Source organism: Xiphias gladius, chromosome 15 (genome assembly GCF_016859285.1).
Source record: "Xiphias gladius isolate SHS-SW01 ecotype Sanya breed wild chromosome 15, ASM1685928v1, whole genome shotgun sequence".
Lineage (NCBI taxonomy): Eukaryota > Metazoa > Chordata > Actinopteri > Istiophoriformes > Xiphiidae > Xiphias > Xiphias gladius.
Window position 1 is genome coordinate 11,837,838 of NC_053414.1, and position 22,406 is coordinate 11,860,243.

Below are 22,406 nucleotides of genomic sequence, written 5' to 3' on the forward strand. Positions count from 1 at the left end.
GTTTTAAGATTCAAGTTTGGCTCGCTTTGAAAACATTTCATACAGAAATAATGTTATGTGTGCAAAAAAACCCTAAAATTTAAAAAAATGTTTTTAAAAGTTGCATTCAAGGTCAGTGGACCATTTGAAGGCATGCAAATAACAGCATATTGGTCATTTTAAACCTTTTAGTCCTAACTTTTAATTACTTATTTGGCCACATATTTTTAGTAGCACTTCAAAACTGGTAGAAATAATACAAATATGGTCAGTAGGCTTACATGGGCTTCTTGAATGTCTAATAAATGTCAGAAATTCAGTGTTGTAAAACCGTCAAAAGTATGTCTAAGCCAAAGTCAGCTGAAAGACTCTTTGGTAAACTAGAAATCAAGTACAAATATATTTAGTGCAGAAAGTAATACGTTTCTGAAACCGAGTAAGAAGTCATAAAAGTATAGCATAAAACATTATGCTTTTACAAAGAACGGTGTGATGTGTTTGTAAAAATCTAAAAATGAGGGAAACTGTGGATACATCCTATTAGTATTCAAGACACAAACCACCACGCAATAGCTGTCAGACTATGAATGCTTTACTTAGGATGGTTGAACAATATTACCCACATTTCCTCAAAAGATTGGTAAAATGTTTAGAAAAGTTGGTAAAAAGTAATCTATAGGTGATTTTATGCTTTTTCGCTTCACTGCATGTTTTCAATAACTCAGTGAGGAAGAACAAACCATTGAATTCCAGTACGTAAACTGATGAAATGTCCATTTCAGGCTGATACAACACATGAATATATACACTGTTTTTTGCTTACGGTATGTACTCAGATGTGGTGGTATAAAACGTGGTCAAACTTACTTGCAGGGCTGATGAAGTCTTTGTAAAGTCCATAGGTCATCAAGGGCTCAGGAAGGCTCCTTCAGAGAGATAGTGAGAGAGAGAAGAGAAGGGCGGGGTGGGAGGTTGGGCGGAGAAGGAGAGCTGAAGTGAGCGAGGGGGGACAGAAATAGCTGGCACACTGTTTTATAGGGTCTGCACACAGCAATGATTAATGTGGCCAGGCCAAGGGATGGAATTAGTTGGTGAATGCGTTGAGATAACCAAGTTCATCTGAAGGTACTTTCACACTGCAGCTGGACAGTGGCCAGAGGTACTTAGCCTCAGAGGAAACTGAGGAGTCTGACCCTGCTTTATTCCACCAGGCCAGACACACAGTAAAAGACACTGCAATACTAAACATGGTTTAATATAGCGTAACAATATTGATATGCCACATTACCTTATAGCATTTTAAAAATTGGTAAATGTTGCAGTAAGAAATGCCCGATTCAATACAGTAGAGCTCGCCAAGAGTTTGGAAGCTGAAATAGAAAATCCTGTTACTATAAGAGTCCCATCGCTGTCAGTCCTTTACATCAAACTGCTTCCTAGAAAGCATGTTGATGTGCAGCTCCCATGCAGCAGTGGCCACTTGAGCAAAACATGAAAAAACACACATTATAATGTCATAGCAGCTCTTTATTTAACGGTAGTGAAAGTAAAAGAGAACTTAAATAAGAATAACAACTTATCATTTTTCCTTGTTGATTTTTTTTTTAGTAAAGTCAATCACACAAGTTAGTTTATCATTCAACAAAAAACAGTGCATGGGAATAGGGAATAATGAGATAGGCTTACAAATATAACTGACATTTACCGCATGTCAGTATTAGTTTTTTGTGTACATGTTTACTGTGTTGGTTAAGAAAAACAAGCAAATTCCAAACTTGTGTTTCAGTAAATACAACTAAATAAGGCCAAATTAATTCCTTGCAAACTGCACATGTTCATGAAAATAAATTGGCATTTAAATGAAGCTGCATCAGCTTCTTGCAGCAAAACTACATTTTTAATCTTTGAACCTCACCCTCACTATCTGTCAACCTGGAAGGAGTTGGTGGATGTGGAACAGGCACACAGTAAGAAATGTGACCTCACAAGGAGTTAATTATGCAGAGGCACTTTGCATAATTAACACTGTAGCCATTTTATAAAAGACAGAGCCGACAATGGCTGAAATGTTTCATATTCAAGTCAACAGACAGGCTCTATCATATTCATCAAAGGAGGGATATATAAAAATAAAAAAATTAACTATTATAGTAGGTGGAGTAGTCTTAGGGATTTGCTCAGAACGTTCAGCACTAACTAACAAACACCTAAAAAAAAAAGATGAATCAAAATGATCAACTATGCACCAGTTAACTAGTCAAGTCACGTCACATTCTCTGTTGTGTCTGTCAATAAAAAAAAAAAATATATATATATATAAATTAAAAAATTAACACCTCAAAATGGGGTCATAGGGGTTCAAGTCAGTCAAAATGTACAACTTCAACCAAGTAGTTTTGTTGTGATTGACAGTAAGCGTTAAAGTGATCACAACAGAGGTTTTAGAAATGATTAATGAAAAATTGACATCATTGCCATCAACTGGGTAGAAATTTGAAATTTATGGTTTCAACTGATGAATATTTTTCATTATTGATTATTCTAAGATTCTCTTAACATAAATGGTTTTACCATTAAAAAAATGAAAAAAAATTGAAAAAAATAGTTATTATAATTTCAATCACTCCAAGGTGATGTATTGCTTGTTTTATTCAGCCAACAGTCCAAAACCCAAAGATATTCAGTTTACAATCATATATGACAAAGTAAAGAATGCTTTAAAAATAATGAAAACAATTAATTCAACATTAAATTTTTTACTAATTCCCTTTTCTGTCAATCGACAAATTGATTTATTGACTAATGCACCTTAAGATGGTACACATTTGTTTATGTGTGTGCGTGAGTGTGTTTCTTTCATCACACCGATCCTTACCTCATATAAAGCTTCAGTGCACTTGTTATTGTCTTAATGTCCCAGTCCTCGCTGGTAGACAGATCCACTTCGTTGCTCTTCTCATCTGAATAATCCCAATCATTCAACATATCATTACTACAAAATTCACTGACTGAGGAATTAACACAAAGGCACCAACTTACTATTCTTTTCATATTATGAATAGTCAAGGACTGTGTGTGATATTATGGGCAGCCTAGAAAGTCTAAATATGTAATATAAATATGTAACTTGTAATTAGCCATATGAGGATAAAAGCACTGCTACTAGCCGTGGGGGTCGAGTCTGGCCCTAGTGGATATGGAAGGAAGTTACAGCTTCTGTAGCAGGCTGCTGGTTCTATACTCATTACAAGTTTAATTAATCCCTTACTACTTTACTGGCTCTACAGGGAGTCCAGGACTGTGTTGTGCTGAAAATTCAGGGGGCTTTAGTCAAACCTTAAGTAACCTCTGATGAATTACAGTGAATGTGGAGGTGCAACGTGCCAATGAAGTGTTTTGAGTCTGACCCATGTACTATACAGGGCCAGGGTCACCACATTGACTTCAGCTTTGTGGGTGGTAGGTGGTCTGTTACTGGCAGATTTATTTTTTTGATTTCATTTATCCCCTTCAGCCAAGAGGACTGTGTTTCTCTGAGTGCTCTGTCCACATACTGGTCCGTCCAGTATCAACTTCTGAAAGCCAATGTTTTTGTGGAGTGTTTGTAGCCAAAGGTGTGCCTCTGTGTGTGAGATTGATGGGGTCTGCAGAGGCTCTGTAGTCTGCTTAAGCACAAACAGGCCGGACTTGGTTAGGTCAGGGACACAAAAACATAATTTTGGCTGTAGCAGTTGGAGCGACATTTGTTATGCAACAACTAACAACAAAGCAGCAGCAAGTTCAAATATGTAAACTCTTTATTATTTTACCTTTGTTATCTACATTAAGCCCTATTGGGACATTACAGCACTGTGGTGACTTTAGTATAGTGGTTAAAATTGGAACTGCAGCTCCCATGACACTCTTAGATACAGGAAAAAAAAAACTTTTTGCTACACAAATTCATAAAAAATCTGTTAAAATAAAGAAAATTTCTTGACCATCACACAGTTTCAAAACTTGGGGTGGTTTGATTTGAAAACTGTACACTGACAGTGACAGTAAGTCCACACAAGAAATAAACCTAACCAAATATGTATTAAATTTACCCCAAATAAAAAATGGGGTGTGGAAATTTGCAAAGACATTGATGAAAGCAATGCATGGAAGTGTAACAAAATTAAAAAAGGAGCAGACTGGATGTCAACTGGTAAAACGAAGAGAGAATGAGTAACTGTGCAAGCTTTTATACACTTTTTTGAGCAGTGGTTTCCAATTTTTTTGGCTTGTGACCCCTTAAAATGAAACAATATGTACTTACAACAGCATCAAAGGTTGCTGGTTGCTTAGTGTATGTAAAACAGTTACGACCAGTGCTTTACTATCTCCTGTTATCTCATGGCCCTTTGTTCATCCCTGACTGGTAACCACTGGTCTAGAGGTCCCGGGCCAACTAGGTGAGTTAAATCAGCATATGACCCTCCCTAATCACATATTGTTATTGGTGAAACTATTGGCACCCCTGAATTTTAAGTACAAAATTTAATATAACTACAGAAATAAATTCAAATTAACTAATTTTGTATAATCAAAATATTTTAATAAAAACGTCCAAGGTTAATGAAGAAAAGGAAATAAAAAAATTAAAACATATATAATTATAAATCACTATAATAGTGAAAAAATACAAACACCAGACACAAATATTGGCACCCTTCAGTAATCTCTGGTTGTGGAACCTTTGGCAACAATGACAGTCTCTAAGCATCTGTTATAGCCATCTATGAGCTTCTTGCACCTGTCTGCTGGTAGTTTCTGTTACTCTTCCACTGCTATGTGTTTGAACTCTTTTAAGTTTGCAGTGGCAGATTTCAGCTCTCTCCATAGGTTTTAATGGGATTTAGGTCATGACTTTTTGCTGGCCAGTTTAAGTCCATCTTTCCCCTTTCAACCATTCTTTTGTGCTGCTGGATGTGTGCTTTGGGTTGTTGTCCAGTTGAAAGACCTTCACTTCAAACCTAGTTTTCTGACACTAGGTAACACATCTTGCTCTAAAACGCCTTGGTAATCCTCTGATTTCATTGTTCCTTTGATGCATTCAGTGCCTCCAGTACCAGAGGCAGCAAAGCCCCCGCACAGCATGATAGAACCTCCATCATGTTTTACTGTATGTAAGGTGTTATCTTCCTTATAGGTTTCATTTTGACGCCTAGAAACAAACGCCTAGCCCTGCATTCCCAAAGAGCTCTACTTTGGTTTCATCTGTCCATAGAACATTATCCCAGAAAAACTGTGGCTTGTCTATGGAAGTCTTTGCCAACATTAGTCTTTACTTTTTGTGCCTTTCTTTCAATAGTGGTGTCCTCCTTGGCTTTTATCCATTGAGCGCTACTTGGTTTAGTGTGTGGCATATGGTAGAGGCTGAAACCACAACTCCAGATTGCTCAAGATCAAGTTGAAGATGAAGCTGTTTAGATGTCTTGCGTGGTGTTTTTTCCATAATCTGCATCAACCTTCACAGACTTCTCTCATTGAGGTTCTTCTTAGCACCGCTTCCTGGAAGCATCTTAACAGTTTTATGACTTCGAAACGTCTTGATAACATTACGAACCGTTGAAACAGAGATTTCAAGATATTTGGCGACTGCCTTGTAACCTTTGAATTGTTATGGTTTTTGATAAAAGCATTTCTGTTGCTCTCATACAGTTTTCTTGTCTTCACTATTCTGAAAAAGAAACTGGAAACAATCAGCCCCTTTTTATGCAGTAAAACCATCCTTCATTGGTTAATTCAGGTCATGTGAAAGCTGCAATTTTTTTTTTTTTTTTTAACATTTTATTTAAATATTTTGATTATGCAAAATCGGTTAATTTGTTAATTTATTTCTTAAGACATTCCAAGTTCTGTACTTAAAATTCAGGGGTGCCAATAATTTCAACCAGGACTGTATTTGGATCCTGAAATCAAAGAGGCAAGCACACAGTGGGAAATTATGCTTCATCTGTAATCTGAGTGAACTAACGTTTTCAAGTCATCAGGAGCTGTTTCAAGATATTGTTCTCAACTGGTATTATCTAACAGAAGTAGGAAGCAACATAAAACCTTTTTAGTATCAGGTCAGCTCTCTGGAGTAAACGGGCCAACGTGTTTGGACACATCATCCAGTGTTTACATTCATGGGCATTTCTTCCTTAAACCATAAAAATTTGGAATGTATTGAGTAGTAGTTTGGCAATGTCTCACAGCATTCCTCAAATTTGCCTCACTCTGATGCTATATCTACAGAACTAAAACCCCTAATTCAGTAACTACCAACACCAGACACACATTCCTTTGCCACTTACAGTACAACAGAGAGGTCAGAGGCAGCATTGAGCTCAGTTTTAAAGTCTTCTTCCTGTTATATTGTTGCCTGACATTCAATAGGTGCCACTCTTTGTTTCTACTGTAATATGATGGTAGACTCAGTTGCTATCACTCTGTCCTCTCTGATTGGACCCTGGCCATGTCGGTGGGTGAGAGATGAAAAGGAGGAGGAGTGGGAAGATCCAAACTCTTTCTTCAGTGTTTAAAGCTTGCTTCACCCACACACTGAACTGTTGTATGCACGAAATGTTTGTGAATGTGTTCGTTTGTGTAGTAGTTGATAGCGGTAGTAGTACTACCGCTATCAACAAATTAGTCATTTCAAGAATAAAATATAAATTATATTCTTGGCAGTTTAATGAAATAATCCCATGTATTCTATATCGTCAAAGAGTAATCCAGCATTTGCAAACAATATAGTGTAAGTAAAATCTGTAGTTTTCCTTAGAAGCATTTCAGACTTTAAAGAAACTTCTTAAGAGTGCTGCAGCAGAGTGTTAATGGAGTCTACAGCATGAGTCAGCAGGTTGGTAGGCTGGAAGGTTTTGGAGAGGAAGCTGAGACAGGCTGGCGGCTGCCTGAGTTTGTTGTCATTCTGAACACAGAGCTGAAAGTGAGCTGGTGTCTGCTGGAGAGGGCAGGAAACCAGAGAGCAGACAGGGAGCAAAAGAAAGGACAGAAAACAAGATCTATAGAAAAGGAGTTGAGTGAACGGGTTTCCAGACAAGTGAGAGACATAAAGGAAATTGAGAAAGCCGAATGACAGACCAGGCCAGCCACAAGCAAGCGAGATGCCGTTTTACTGGTGTGTTAATGAAACAAAAATCAAAAAGTGCAAGGATGTGGATGGGAGGGACCCTGTCTGGTTGTCTGCGGAATATAAAACTGAATGGAAGCGAGACAAAGATACACCCAGGCACTTGTTGAAATTTAGAAAGACATGGTACCAATAGGCTGAGTCATGGGCTGATTGCCAGTAACCGTCTTTTTAATATCACCTCTACAGATACAACCATTACCTCGGAACATTCAACTAACTAGGAGCAACCTAATATCACAGAGATAGTGTAGTAGCATATAAATTAAAATTTTAACTTAATTGAGCTTTTACAAGTAATTTTTCTATGTTTGGTAATACATTTCCAGAATAGAAAGAAAAGAATAGACTTTAACTTACCAATCATTAACGAGAGGAGCTTCTGGACCTTAGAGCTTACCCCAACAACTCTGTATAGGCCTTGATCATTAATACCTGGTAAATAATAATAGTATGCATAAAACTTTATTTATAGCAATTTTCTCATTTAAGTTGCAAAATGTTTTACAGGGAAAATAATACACAAAGCAGACAATAAAAGCAATGGCAAACACAAACAAGAAATGATAATAAATCATAAAGAATGAGAGTAGAATATTACATTGCATATGTACAACAAACCCTATATATAAAATATGTGCAGCGGTTGCAAGAATATGTCATTGCAATTCAAACCGAGTTCATTATGATAACCATTTCCATAAAGAAATATTTAGAAAGTTGAAAGGATATAGACCTAAAATGATTTTTTGACTCAAAAGAGGTCGGGTAATCATGTGAAAACTGACTGAAGCAAATGAATAAAAAATTTAGCGCTACTCAACTAAAGGCATTAATATCATCTTCAGTGCATGCTGCCTGCAGTACCTGACAGTCAGCCTTGTGTTTTAATATTGGAGCACATATGCCACCTTGTGTACACATAAAGATACTGCACCCAAGTTACCTGTTATCCACTAATTCTCATGTTAAATTTCTCCAAATAAATCACCTTGTAATGATCTCAACTGCACTTTTCAATATTTACATATTTGAAGCTCACCTTTCTTCTCTATGACGCAGATGGAGTTCTTCACAAAATCCAAACCCATATCATCCAGCTGGGCATCAACTACAGGTGGAAGAAGAAAAAAAAAAAAAAAAAAAAAACTTTCAAGTGTGTTGAAGCACCGTGCTCCTGAAACTTAATTGATATTCTTTTATAGACACAAAGCCTGGTACAGCTAGATACTTACTTCCTCTTTCTTTAGAATAAGTTCTCCCAAGGTAGTGTCCAATCTGTTAAAAAAACAAAACAAAAACAAACATCTTTACAGGTTTATAAAAGTTAATCAAGCCTACTTAATCCTTCTGACAAACAGTAAAGTGCAGGTCTATGGAAGTTAGTTAAACGAAAAAGAAAAACTTCTATAAAATGGCAGTTTAACAGAATACACTGAAGCTACATGAGCCGAGTGTGAGAGCTAGATGATGACAGAGTAGAGGCGGCTGACTCACAGGTTCCTTCCCACCCATGGCTTGCATCCAGAACTTATGGTCATCCTCTGACAAGGCCTGTACTGTTAGCACCGTCCCTGGCCTAGGAGAGAACCATACCACCTTAGCAATAGGCAAAGCCTTAGAGGTACAGTACAATAATGCATTGGTGATGTCAGTGTCAATATGAAACATCACATGTGCTGAGCATTCTTTGAAACAAAGATCACCCTCTGCCAAGGGCAAATGCACCTTGGATTTGCGGTAGGCACAGATATGAGCCCTATGTGTCATCCCAGCTGGTTTAGGAGAGCTACAATCATGAGGGACCAGATGGATATCAAGTTACTCATCACAGTCAGAAAGGATGTTTGGACTCGAATGTCCATACTAAATCCGGGGTATTGCTTTTCTATTAATACTACAGAAAAAGGGCAGGGCAGAGTTAAGTTGTGTGATAAAATGAGATATCTATTACAGGAGGGCACAGCGGGGTGTGACAAATCCTCCCAGCTAAGTGTGTGAGGGCAGCCCTCCAACACAAATTCTGCTGTCCTGCCTTCTGCAATCCAAAACACGGAGCAACAAACAGCAAGTGTGTGGAGCTAAGATCTTTAGAAAAGCTGTTAATGTGGAATATCACAGCAGACAATCTATGTCCTCTGTGGCCGCTACGGACAAGGCACATGTAAGCATTTTGCAATGTGGTCAAGCAAAAAAATTTGCTGAAACAGTGTGAGGTGATAATGTACCGATCGGTTATGTCGAGGTCTAAACAGAACCTCCTGTCCAACATGTCAGTCGTTTTTCGGACACAGGATTTGAGTGTGACAGACTCAGTCTCACCCTGAAAAAAAAAATGTAATAAATAAACAAACTTTACTATTCAGAATGTTGCAGTAACAAATAAAATCATTAAAATAGAATGTCAACGCGAAAAAACGAAAGATTGCATAGTGAATGTGGTTGAAATCATAAAAACTGTGTGGCATTAATAACTGCATTGTGCTCTATGACTACTCACAATCTTCCCACCAGATCTGTGGTCAAAAGTCACCATGTGCAGGATCTTCTGCTCTTTGACGAAGGTGCAGTATCGTTTGACCCAACTTGAACCAAAGGGAGGGGGCCCTAGAAAAACAAGAACACAGATGTGAGACAGGCATTCAACAGCATTTGGATCATAACAATTACTTTTGCTTATCCAGGTAAAAGAAGGAAGTCCGGGACTAACATTTACAGTATTCTTGACATACAATGTTGTGAATGAGCAATATGTGGAACAGCATGAAAAAATACATAGCAGCCAGCAGTTTAACTGAGGATCGATCCTCAATGCCAATGTGCGTCAGAGAGTGGAGCTGATGAAAAAAAAAAAACAAACCGAAAAATCACAATCGAATTTGCAGGTGAATAATTCTGTATCAATACTGCTGCTGGTTGTTTGATAATCACAGGAATCAAGGAAGATTACTAGTCTGCCCAAATTTTGGGCAGTAGTCGGTTGTCAATAGCGACAATAGTAAGTTGTAACTGACAACCTACTATGCATATAAGTAAATAAGATGCTGAGCTAATTTATGTATACTTTTGGGCATAACAAGTCCATTTACACATTTTGCAGCAGCTAAAGGAAAGCTGCAAAAGCCCCTCCTCTGTCTGTTACAGTGGACTGTGTATATTCGCAGACGTTGTCAAGTCAATTTCTTGCTTTATGTTCCCTCACTGTACTGTATGTTATGAATGGATCTAATATGAAAGCCTATAGTAAAACCATACAAGGGTCTTACGTTTTTCCTGTACATAGAGGTAGCCCTCACAACTGATAGGGCTGGTCTGTCTGTATTCTTGGGGGACCTCCCTGATCCTTTTCATCAGCTCGTACACCTCTGAACGCGTGCCCTCAAATCGATTCCTTGTCTAGGAGGAAAAAGAAGCAAACACATTCCAGGAAGTCACTTCCTGATACTCAGTGGTTAGGGAGGATGACCTTCCTAATGAGAGGCCACTGCAAATCAAAGCTGATGAGCTTCCCTTGAACACCCCTTTACAGTATCTCAATGAAATCAGCTGAATGGTTAGTAGTTATCTAAAACTAAAACAGAAACAGCGCTAAGACTCTGATGGCATTGCAGAATAGGAGAAACCAAATTGGAGGATCTATGAAGTTAACAAGTAGCTGAAGGAAATACAACATGAAGAGCAGAGCCAGATATTGTTCTCAGAAGTTGCTAGCCAAGTCAGGACAAAAAGGCAAGTACATATTGGACTTGCATATGAAAAATAGATGACTCCAATGGCCTATGATGCTCTGTTTTTATCTTGAGTTGCTGTGTTAAGTAGGAAATGGTTTGCTAAAAGGTCAGACATTAGATCTTGATTAAAAAAAAAAGAAAAAAAAAGACAGAACATCAAATTTTTGTTCCACTGAGTTTATTTAGGAGCCTTTCTTCCCCTTAGTGGTCACATTTTTTAAAATGTAACTCTTGATTCATTTATGAGACTTTTTTCTGTTCTTAGGGTAGAACAAGAACACAAAAATCGCATATAAGCATTTTTTGTCGTGGTTAGAATGATCCTTATCCAAATTACAAATATAATAATAACACATTAAAATTTCTTACATTCTGTATATTGATCTGCAGTTCTCTTTTATAATGATCAAAGTCCTTGGCAAGCTCGAAGCCATGGTGATAAAAAGTGAAGACTGTCTGAAAGAAGGCCAGCATCTAAAAGAAATCACAATATGGGAAGATGCAGATAAGAGATGTTAATTTAAAGAGTCAGCAGAAGAAAGAGAAACTCATAATAAAACAATAGGGCCACGTCACGAGAGATGATGGCATTGTTTAGTCACTTTTAAGTAAGACATAAACTTAAACCCCTGTGATGTATCCTATATTCAGCCATGTCATTGCTGACATGCCACTAAGGTCAGTCACTCACCGGCTCCACACACTCAAACTTCTTTCTCTCTTGGATCTCCTGCAGTTTGCATACATAGTCCAGTGACTCCTCCTGAAAGTGCTGCCTCATGGTTTCCACCTGGATGTCTGCCTGAGGAGGCGGGGAACACACACCATGATAATTATAGTTACAGACAGATACACGGAAATAAGGAAAAAAAAACATCATGATATTCATGATACAGTACAATTTAGGAAACTAGAGGTTTTTCTTTGTATGGAATTAAAATTGTATAAAGGCTAATGAAGTTGGTAAATCAAAAACTGAGGATACTCAAGTCAAGTTAATTTATACCACCCTCTATCCACAGACTCTTGATTCTGATAAAGGAAAGACACACACACACACGCACGCACACACACACAACTTAACAGGAAAAAAACCAGAGTAAACCTAAGGAAGTGCAACAGAGGAGGATATAGCCATCCATCCATTATCTATACTTGCGTGTCCTTTGCAAGGTCGTAGACTAAAACATGGTGAGAGGCAAGGTACACCTTTAACATACAGTTTCTTTGATATCACAGGCTTTACATGTACAGACAAAGGACACACTCAAACTAACACCTGTGGAAAATTTAGAGTTGTCAGTTAATCAAACAAGCATGTCTTTGGTCTGTGGGAGGGAACCAGAGCACCCAGACAGCAAATCCACACACAGAAAAGCCCCAGCAGGCCAGCAGATTTGATTCCCTCTTGCTGTGAGGAGACAGCACTAACCACTGTTCCACCCCAAACTACACTATGTATCTAAAAACTCCCAAGTAGCAATGCATGAAAATGTTTGGAATACAATATAACACTTTACATAACAGTATTCCACCAAAATTTGCAATGTAGCACAACTGAATTATGTATATACCATCACGGATTTACTATGTAGCCTACTGTAAATACACTTTTGCAAAGCATCTGTAAGTGTATTAAGTGACATACCTTCTTACAACAGTAGGATTACTGACTTATATCCTTGACTACTAAATGTCAAGTACTGATTAGTAACATTTATTATTCGCTTTGAAATGAGTAAGATCAAAGTTCATTTACTGCTTTTAATAATATATGCTACCGATCATTGAGTTGACTAAACAACTGATGCAGTGTTGATGAAGTTCATGACTCTTGTGGCTGTGAACAAATCACTGGGTCGATTTATTCAGGACTGACAGCAATCTGTGTTGGTACCTTGTGTCACAAGAGTCACAGAGAAAAGACTGAGAAGCCTACACTCATAATTTCAACATTTTCAAGTGTCCTCTCTGCTTGGTGTCTACAACGTATGGGTAAGCCTTACATGGCTACATGGAACAAAGACAAGAAGACAGAGACACTGTTTAATGAAAGGTTGCTAAATTCTCCACAATTTAAAATTTTCATCTCATGGTACTGCAGCATGGGTTATTCCACAAACTACAGCAACCAGGGTTGACCTTGGTATTACAGTACAAATGAATACACATTTCCTTTCCAAACAAGCCAGGAAAACTGTTGCTGCAAGGCACGTCAGTGGAAACTCACATGGTCTAACAGGCTTTGCAGTGAGGCTGTTCCCCATGGCACCAAAGACAAAAACCAAAATAGGGATTCTCAAACTAAACAATTCGTTTCCATAACTTTGCTGTCATGTCTGTACATATCTGTCAGAGAGTTCAGACAAGGATAAATACCTCTTGTAGCTGTGGCTCCTTCTTCTTTGCTGACATATTCAGAAGTTTTTCCAGAGAGCTGTAGTACTTCTCTGTTTCTTTCTCATACCTCTTTCTTTCCGCCTTAAGAAAGTGCATTGAAGGGGGTAGAAGCATATAAGGAGAACAAAATACTGTATTATTCATCAGGACAAGGGAATCAAAGCCTTATGTGTAGTACAATTCATGTGCTATTAGCAGCAAACTGTAAAATATGTAATTTTTAACAATCATTAAGGTACACCAAGCACACAAACAGATCAACTAAGAGCTACACAACATGTTGGGTAGAGTAAATAAACCATCATACATTACCCTTACTGTACCGAGATGTTCTTTCCTGAACTTCTCCAGGGGTTTCATTAAAGTTTCTGTGATGTTTCTCATCTAGGCAGAGACAAAAGTCATTACATATAAAATAATTATTGCTCAACTCATTGACCAACAGCACGAATATTTCATATGACACATTTACATGCTCAGGTTTTTATTGTTTCCAGTGAAGTGTAGCAGCTGTAAACAGTTTCTTGGCCTCTAGAGGTGCTGCCTTTTGATTGATGCCCTACTAGTGTTTATATACTAAATTACATAACTGTTTTTAAAGTCAATGTATTTGACTTTAAAAAAATTTGACACTCTTCATTCCTCCAGTGTCTCTCTGACTACAGGACATGTCTGTGCCTGCATGCCCACCCTACTTTTACTTACTTTGCACTATGATGTCATCCCACTATGCTGAGCAGCGTGTTTACCATTATCATCTGAGCCTGGCGCTAAAACAGTCATCTACTGATGCCCACTCTTTAACCTCAGACACTACACACAGACATTAAAAAAAGAGTGGCTGTTCATGAACTTTAAACTGTAGAATTGGCATCCCTGTCCAAAGAAGAGGAATGTTTTAGATATATTTCTTTTTGAAATAATTTTATCCACCCTTCACTGGCCATCTAGCCTAATGCTTAAGTTAAAATAAGTCTTCAAATGAGAAACTTTGACAAGTATATATATATATATACATCTACAGAGGTCGCAAATAAACCACAGGACTAGATAGCGCTCCATCTCTAATACCAAAGTATGGCACATAGTGTGGCACTTTAACATTTAAGGGTAGCAGTTTATGACACACAGTCACAATTAAAATCGGGTGTCCTTTAAAAATGTTCGTATTCATATTCTGCTTGTGATTTTTGTGGTTTATAAATGAAAAACCTTAAGGCGTTGCCTGATGCAAAAGCTAGTTTTGTGCCGGTATGTCTGAATGAACTAGACCTGTTGCTGGTAGTAGCTTATGCAATCTGTCTAGGTATTTAAAGCTTGGGTGTAATAATGTGGATATGCACTCAGGTCCTCTCTGTAGCCACTCCCAGGCAGATGCTGTGGCAATGACCCTTAGACAGGCACAAGGGGAGGAACTGTTCAAACACTATCAATACTAATACACACACTAGGGAACTGGTTTGCTCTGCCTACTAAATGCTGCGGCTGTACTGTACGCTGGAGAAAAATTATATTATGAGTGCCTGTCTGGATCCCTAGTGTATGACAGAGTCAGACATTAATAGATGCAAGTACCAAATAAGGGCAGTGATAGGTGTAGGCTGGTTGGAAATAAGCACGGTACAAGCATACAGACAGTTACACAATTCGAGTGCAATAGACCACAAAGACACAGACACACACACAGAAACAAACAAACACACACAAACACACACACACACACACACACACACACACACACACTCACACACACTCACACACACTCACACACACACACACACACACACACACACACACACACACACACACACACACACACACACACACACACACACACACACACACACACACAAAGATATTTTCCCTGGCTTTCAAGCAGGTCCTGACTGGTTGTTCTCACCATCAGCTCTCTTTGGTCTTCTAGGTTTTTGAGGAACATGGAGAACTCTTGCAAAGACTCATCTGAAGAACAAAATATCAAACACGTCATAAATCCAATCATTCTGCTTGAGTCTCTCTCTCTCTCTCACACACACATACACACACACAAACACAAATACACGCACACACAGATATTATGATTATCAGCTGTTCCCACCACAGGTGCACACCACAAACTGCTCTTAATTTGCTGGTAGAGAAAGAACCGTAAACAAAAATTTAAAGTGCAAATCTGCGTGGTGGTAACAAAACTAGTGGTTAGTTTCCATCACGTCAGGAGACAAACCCACACTTACCAATACATCTCTCATCGTCTGTCTTCGCATCTCCAATGTACTCAAACTGAAATTCTCCCAGGCACTGGGCAAACTTTCGCTGTGCCATCCCAAGCTCTAAAAGAAAATTTGAAATATAAAAATCATTTACAGCAGTGAATTTAAAAGGAGGCAAAATACTCATCATTAAACTGCATGTTTCCAAGATCTACCAATTAAATACATTTTTAAAAAGAAAAACATTTAAACTACATAGACTAAAATTACTTGTCATCTGCATTATAAAAACACTGTCTTAAGGAATGTTTTGTTCAGCTGTCTTGAAAAGTAAGTCCATTGCATTGCACACAGTTAACCACTTTGCAAACATCCTGTTCGTCTACAGTCTGTTACATCCTATTACACATCAAACCCTAGTCTACCGGGAAGTAAAGTGCAACAAATTAAGATGTGCTTAAAAGAGAACAAACTATATTTAATTACTTTTGTACAAGTCATAGATTACACAAATACAGAGAAAGGAAACAGTATGATGCTACCAATGTATAGCCCAAAGGCTGGATAGCCCCAGAAAGAAGCTGATAGTATACACTAGGGTTATTCAATATAAGTAAAATAACACATCTATTTCTTTATTTTCAAGATATATGATGACATTAGCTTTTTCAGTTGAAGTAACATTAACAAAATGTAAATAAGTGTCATTCTTAATTAAGTCCTTCCTCAATAAAAACCAGTGTTACATTAGCAATGAGACCGATGTACTTGGGCATTTACCGAAATAAAGGCTATCTTCATTTGGTTTCTACCACGAATTCCTTAGTATTGCCAGTGCAATATGTAATTTAATGTGTTAATATATACCTGTAGCATTTGGTGACAATATTACATAATGCAAAAGTATTGCAAACTTGATACCAGTAAAAACTGATAAAAAATATCCTAAATCTCTCAGTAATCAAAAGGAAAACGCTTGGCAATATAATCAATATCAATTAAATCAATCAAGATTTCATGAGACTTGGCTGATTTCAAAACAGAAAAGGCATACACCTACAGGAAAGCTTGGAACAACATTTAATCTTATTGCCGTTAACCGCTTTAATACGTGGCAGACTGTATGGATGCAAAGACCAAGCCAACCACTGGCTAGCCAAACCTCAGTAGAGCCCCAACATGGGTGACTATGCTCTGAGAGAGAGAGCATTCACCCATTTAAACTCTGCATAAAAACTGGATAAATGCTCCTCGATCTGAATTAAAACCATGTCAGATTTTGAGATGTGTATAAATGCAGTTTAAGTCCACCCTCTACTACACCCCTGCAAATAAGTAAAAACACAGCAAACCAAATCTATTTCTAAACAGTGAGGAGATTCCCCGAGGTGGGATCTCTGACCCATGACAGTCCCTTAGGGAAACATTACAGAATGCAGCAAGGGTATTTTAAGATTGCAGCTATGAGGGGTATACTGAAGAGCAGTGTCATTAGCTTTGGCAGATAGCAGGGACTCCATAGGGAACAATCGACTGAGCTACACCCCTATATAGAGCTGTAGGACTGTGCTGAGCATCTGTAACTGCTACAAGATGGCAAGCTACATGAAGAGCTGAAACTAATGATTATTGTCATTAATAAGTAATCCCAGTTTCTTTGAATTAATGAAATTAATGAAAAACACACACCAAACTTTACCAGTGCCTGAAAGTGATTTTTACACATTGCTTATTAAATCTGATTAACAATTTAAAGAATCCCAAAGGTATGTAACAAAGGGAATTACATATATGTTATATATATTAGTGATCTTTTCTTTTCTTATTGTTGCAGTTGACAAAATGTTAAAATAGTTATGGATCCTCTACAAGAACTACATTCTTTTGCTTGCCAGAGGTCAGCAAATCATAGAGTTCGGCATTTTTTTGAAAAAGCCAACCAATGTCCAACTGCAGGCTCTCCCTTCATTATAACCCCAGTGGGAAGAGCATGCTAACTGTGAACATGATTACATGCTATTGTTAGCAGCATGTTAATATGCTACATGCTACATGCTAAACATTAAGATCCAATAGTTATGTAAAGTGCATGTTAACATGCTAACTCTAGCCATGTCAACATGCTACCATTAGAAACAATCAGACCAGACAAACAGACCAGACATTATCTTGTTAGTTATGTTAATAGATGAATTGAATGCATTTTATTAAATCTGATTAACAATTAAAAAAATCCCAAAGGTATGTAACAAAGGGAATTACATATATGTTATATATTAGTGATCTTTTCTTTTCTTATTGTTGCAGTTGACAAAATGTTAAAATAGTTATGGATCTTCTACAAGAACTACATTCTTTTGCTTGCCAGAGGTCAGCAAATCATAGAGTTTGGCATTTTTTTTTAAAAATGCCGACCAATGTCCAACTGCAGGCTCTCCCTTCATTATAACCTCAGTGGGAAGAGCATGCTAACTGTGAGCATGATTACATGCTAATGTTAGCAGCATGTTAATATGCTACATGCTACATGCTAAACATTAAGATCCAATAGTTATGTAAAGTGCATGTTAACATGCTAACTCTAGCCATGTCAACATGCTACCATTAGATACAATCAGACCAGACAAACAGACCAGACATTATCCTGTTAGTTATGTTAATAGATGAATTGAATACATTTTTCACAGCAGACTTCTTGACACATCATAGCTGGAAAAGCACAGGTGTGGTTAATAACATTAATAATGGCTGCATCCCAATTAGGTTTTGCCAATTCCAGGGGCCATGCAATTATGCGTGCTGCTTTACTGACATACGTATCGTACTAGGCAATTGTTAATGTTATTAGTTGCACCTTTTAAATAAAAAAATAAAAAATAAAAAAAGGTATTTTATGCTTTTTTTTTTTTAATGCTAAATAGCCCATGGTGGTAACCTTGCATATCATCCTGCCTTGGCTCTTTTCACCTACCACGAAGCTAAAATAATTCTGCAACTGCACTTAAAGTTGTCAGTAACACATTTAATACAGCATTCTCTATATCATTATTTTCATTTTAAAAATTTTGGCGGGAATGTGCCTCAATTTTTGATAATACACAGTGGAAGCTGACAGAGAAAACCTGTGGGGAAAGAGAGGGGGGTTATATGCAACAAAGACCCCTAACCGGATTTAAAGTGGGGATGTTGCGGTAACATTATATGCATCTTAGTCCACAAGGCTACAGTATACATTACCCCAAAACAGGTTTTATTGTTGCTGACTGAAGTTTTCGTAAAGCAAGCAGAAGCCACCCATTATTAATGAAAAACCCTGGATGATCATAATCTTACCAATTACCTAGACCTTTGCAAATACAGTCAATTTTTTGTTGCATAGATTATAATAACACATCCAAAAAACAATCCAACACTATCACTTTTTAAATGAATTTATATGAGCTGATTTGTTATTTTTACCCATGGCTATCCTGCTGCTTACACACCCCAGTTTTTCAGAACAATGTGTGTACACATGTTATGGATTAAATCTATAGTAGGGCCAAAAGCCCAAACATGTGAGAGGTGTTGGACAATGTTTGCTTGAGCCTGCCACATAGAGCATAGCTTTGGCCTCAATAGTTTATTTCAAACAGTTTGAAATCCATTGCTGGTTGTTCTTCAGCTCAGTCTTCAATCTATACAATCCCAAAGCACATAAGGAAATATGGGTCAAACAAGACACCTGTGGTCGATTCCTTTGGCCAATTTGTCTAAGTTATCAAACTACAGGAAGTTAACGGATTCACACCAGACAATGGGGCAGCTTCTGTATTACAGTATTTACGACTGTTTGTTTTTTGAGTAGGTCTTTATATAGCACCTGGAGGAAATGCTCTCTCTTTTTCTTGTGGGTGAGGTAATTGTTGCTCTTAAGAAATTAAAAGTAACAACGGCAAAAAGCACATTAAAAAAAACAAGCTGTCTCACTAACAAAATTACAAATTAGGGTCTCTTATCTATCTACAGGAATTTAGCAAATATGTTCTAATGACAGTAAGCAAAACAAAAGGATTAATGGCTAATAGCTCATTTCTTGGATCGTGAACTTATGCAAGACACTGCACAGACCTAACTTCAGCTCATTAATCAAGACATGGTTAAAAAAAAAAAAAAAAAAAAAAAAAAAAGGCCAAGCAACATTAAGCAGCTAACAACAATAGCAGTGAAGTGTCAAATCCTGTGGCTCAGGCACCTCTTTAAAGACAGTAATTTACTGAGGTCAGAAGGGAGAGAGAAGTATTATGAGATGCCTTATTATTCTCAGCTTATAATCAGTTGTGAGTTACTGCATGCATTTACTAGACAACAGTTTAGAGTAGTAAACTTATATTATACACTTGTGTCAACCAGAGCAAATAAATTTGGTGTTCATGTTACTAATACACTACTAATACACTGAAAGTTTTCCACTTTTTTCACACAACCTGATGAACTGCCATATGGAAGTATGGGTTCCAGGCAATATTTCCAAAATAAAGGCATGGCAAATATAAGCCTGTCAGGCCATTATTTTGGTTGCAAACACTTATATGCTGAACATAGCAATTTTCTTTGAGGTGACTGTAAATCTAGAGGGAATCTAAGCCACGCAGGCAGCTACAATCCAGACCAGGGTGTGCAAGTCCATAAAAGGTGACTCCGGTCACACTTTTCTAGCCAATAGTCCTCAATTTGAGACACCTGAAATGTCTGCATACAACACAAAAATCCTATATTGATGTGCTCTACAACACCCTCTATAATTTTAGTCTATGTCCTGTAGTCCAGTAAGCAGGATGGGGACAAGACATAAGGAACATAGATTTTCCAGAATCATATACCTCTGTTGGTTTTAAACCATTATCATATTATAAAACTGCTCATGTTTTTAATGATATTTTTCTATTGCTCCTGTTTGGGTCTCTCTTTTTTTGACACTAGTTACTAGCTGTTTATCAGCATGAAAACAGTTTCACCAGCATGGAAACCTGCTCACAACATGCCACTAATACCATATTTAAACAAATATACATTTAATCATATCAAATCTTGTATGAGCCTCATTGTAAATTTGGTGTAACTCAATAGTCTTGGCCCTTCTTGTAATCCGTGGATCCAGGCTTGAAACTAAGAGTGACCAGGAGCCTCTATGCTTTGAAGCAATCTGCCAGAGGAATGTGGGGAAGATGAGTCTGTCGTTTTTTAAATCCCTTCTTAAAACCTTTTATATAAAAGCAGTTTTACAGTTTGTATATTCTTTTATTTCATTCTCACATTGTGTCTCTATTAACTATGTTTAGTTTTTTTGGCTTTGCTTTTGTTTGGCTTTGTCAGCAATATTTTATTTTTGATTTTTTTACTTTTACATTTTCTCCACCTGCATGCCAGATAAGAATGAAGCTTTAGCTCCAGTATGTGTTTGTGTTATAATCTATTGTTGTTGTTAGTAATAGTGGTGGTAGTATTATGTGAAGTTATGTAATGTGTAATATATCTAATAAAACATTAAAAAGAAACATCATAACCTAAACCTAAATTCTATAAGTCTGTTTGGTAATCAGTGACCCTTATGGAGTCCTTATTGGTCAACTGCAGGACTGAAATTATCCCAAAATACACATGAATGTAGAGTGGAAAGTTCAGCTACAACCTGACATAGTGAAAGCATGTTTTGACAACATTACACTGAACCTTGACACACCTTAACAAAGCTTCAACACACTATATTGTGTGTGACGTAAGGTCAGGGCAGTATTATAATGTCACTGTATTGTAAAAGATAATGACGAGCTGACGCTATCGTGACAAAAGCAATTAAAGCATTCCACAAGATTTTTACTGTTCTATTGCATAATGTATGTTACTTTTGTACTCTTTTATATATTAAACATATACTTTATTTAGCAAAGATAAGACCAAGGCCCAGGTCATTGTGAACAATTAGTGTGTATTCTATGAACAGTTATGTCAATGGAAAGATTTGCAGTCTCTTTATTAGAGCCATATGCGAGGGTGGTGCACAAATCACAGTCATCCACAAACTGATTACACAGGCTGCTTGCATGTTTAACTCACTACAGGGTGGACAGTTAATATGAGAATATATGAGGCCAAGCTGTGTGGACTTCATTACATAAAACATGAAGAATGAACCTTATCCGGTTACACGAGGCTCCTGCATTAATAGATGTCAGACAACATTCAGTGAAAGAAAAAACAGCGGCTTTGTCGCAGTACTGTGTCAATTGAAGTTTCAACAGCATAGATCAAATGGATACAATCAGTGGAGCAATAAACAAAAGTGTTAGATGAGAGGTCTGCATAACAGATTGAAAGGATAGCTGCTGTCCTACAGGAAAGAACTATCACAAGCTAGAAATACCACACACACTAGGGCACACAAGAGTACAAGGCAAAGGCTTCCCCTGCTTTTTGCCTTTTAAAGCAAGGCATTTAAGAGCAAACCTGGGAACTGTCAAACTTGGCTAGTTTCATTGCAGAAAGCCAGAGACCCCAGTCTACTGGATTCCTACTATGAGTCATACAGACCCCACCTTACATCTATCTGATATAACAGGCCAGGTTTTTCTGCAGGAAAAACATGAAAAAATGCCAAACTATGTGACATAAACATTGGTGCCCCTGTTCAGAAGAGGTGGGACGAAAAACAAAAATGACACAGCGGGGAGGTGACTGAATCACAGGGCGTTATTGTGAAACACCACAGATAAAAGCAGAGGCAAATAATGAACATTTCACAAGTAAAACCGGTGTATACTTTACAGCATTATTAGGGCAGTCACTAATGATTATTTTATTTAGAGGTAGGTCCATTTTTCTTATCCAAAGTTGTTTAATGGATAAAATGTTAACTAGAGGAAAAGAGTATCAAAAGATGCC

General features: G+C 37.5%; 1 protein-coding gene across 1 annotated transcript in view; it reads right to left on the bottom strand.

Moving 5' to 3' along the window:
* The window catches only part of arhgap10 (Rho GTPase activating protein 10), a 50,887-nt gene that overhangs the window by 21,576 nt on the left and 6,905 nt on the right, over positions 1 to 22,406 (bottom strand). Inside the window, exons 2-16 of the mRNA XM_040146642.1 lie at positions 15,510 to 15,605; positions 15,173 to 15,234; positions 13,585 to 13,656; positions 13,252 to 13,353; positions 11,564 to 11,674; positions 11,242 to 11,346; positions 10,408 to 10,537; positions 9,642 to 9,748; positions 9,370 to 9,464; positions 8,639 to 8,720; positions 8,377 to 8,419; positions 8,184 to 8,252; positions 7,502 to 7,576; positions 2,855 to 2,939; positions 847 to 905 (exon numbers count right to left, since the gene is read on the bottom strand). Coding sequence (XP_040002576.1) covers positions 847 to 905; positions 2,855 to 2,939; positions 7,502 to 7,576; positions 8,184 to 8,252; positions 8,377 to 8,419; positions 8,639 to 8,720; positions 9,370 to 9,464; positions 9,642 to 9,748; positions 10,408 to 10,537; positions 11,242 to 11,346; positions 11,564 to 11,674; positions 13,252 to 13,353; positions 13,585 to 13,656; positions 15,173 to 15,234; positions 15,510 to 15,605 — 1,293 coding nt within the window. The remainder of the gene's footprint in view (positions 1 to 846; positions 906 to 2,854; positions 2,940 to 7,501; positions 7,577 to 8,183; positions 8,253 to 8,376; positions 8,420 to 8,638; positions 8,721 to 9,369; positions 9,465 to 9,641; positions 9,749 to 10,407; positions 10,538 to 11,241; positions 11,347 to 11,563; positions 11,675 to 13,251; positions 13,354 to 13,584; positions 13,657 to 15,172; positions 15,235 to 15,509; positions 15,606 to 22,406) is intronic.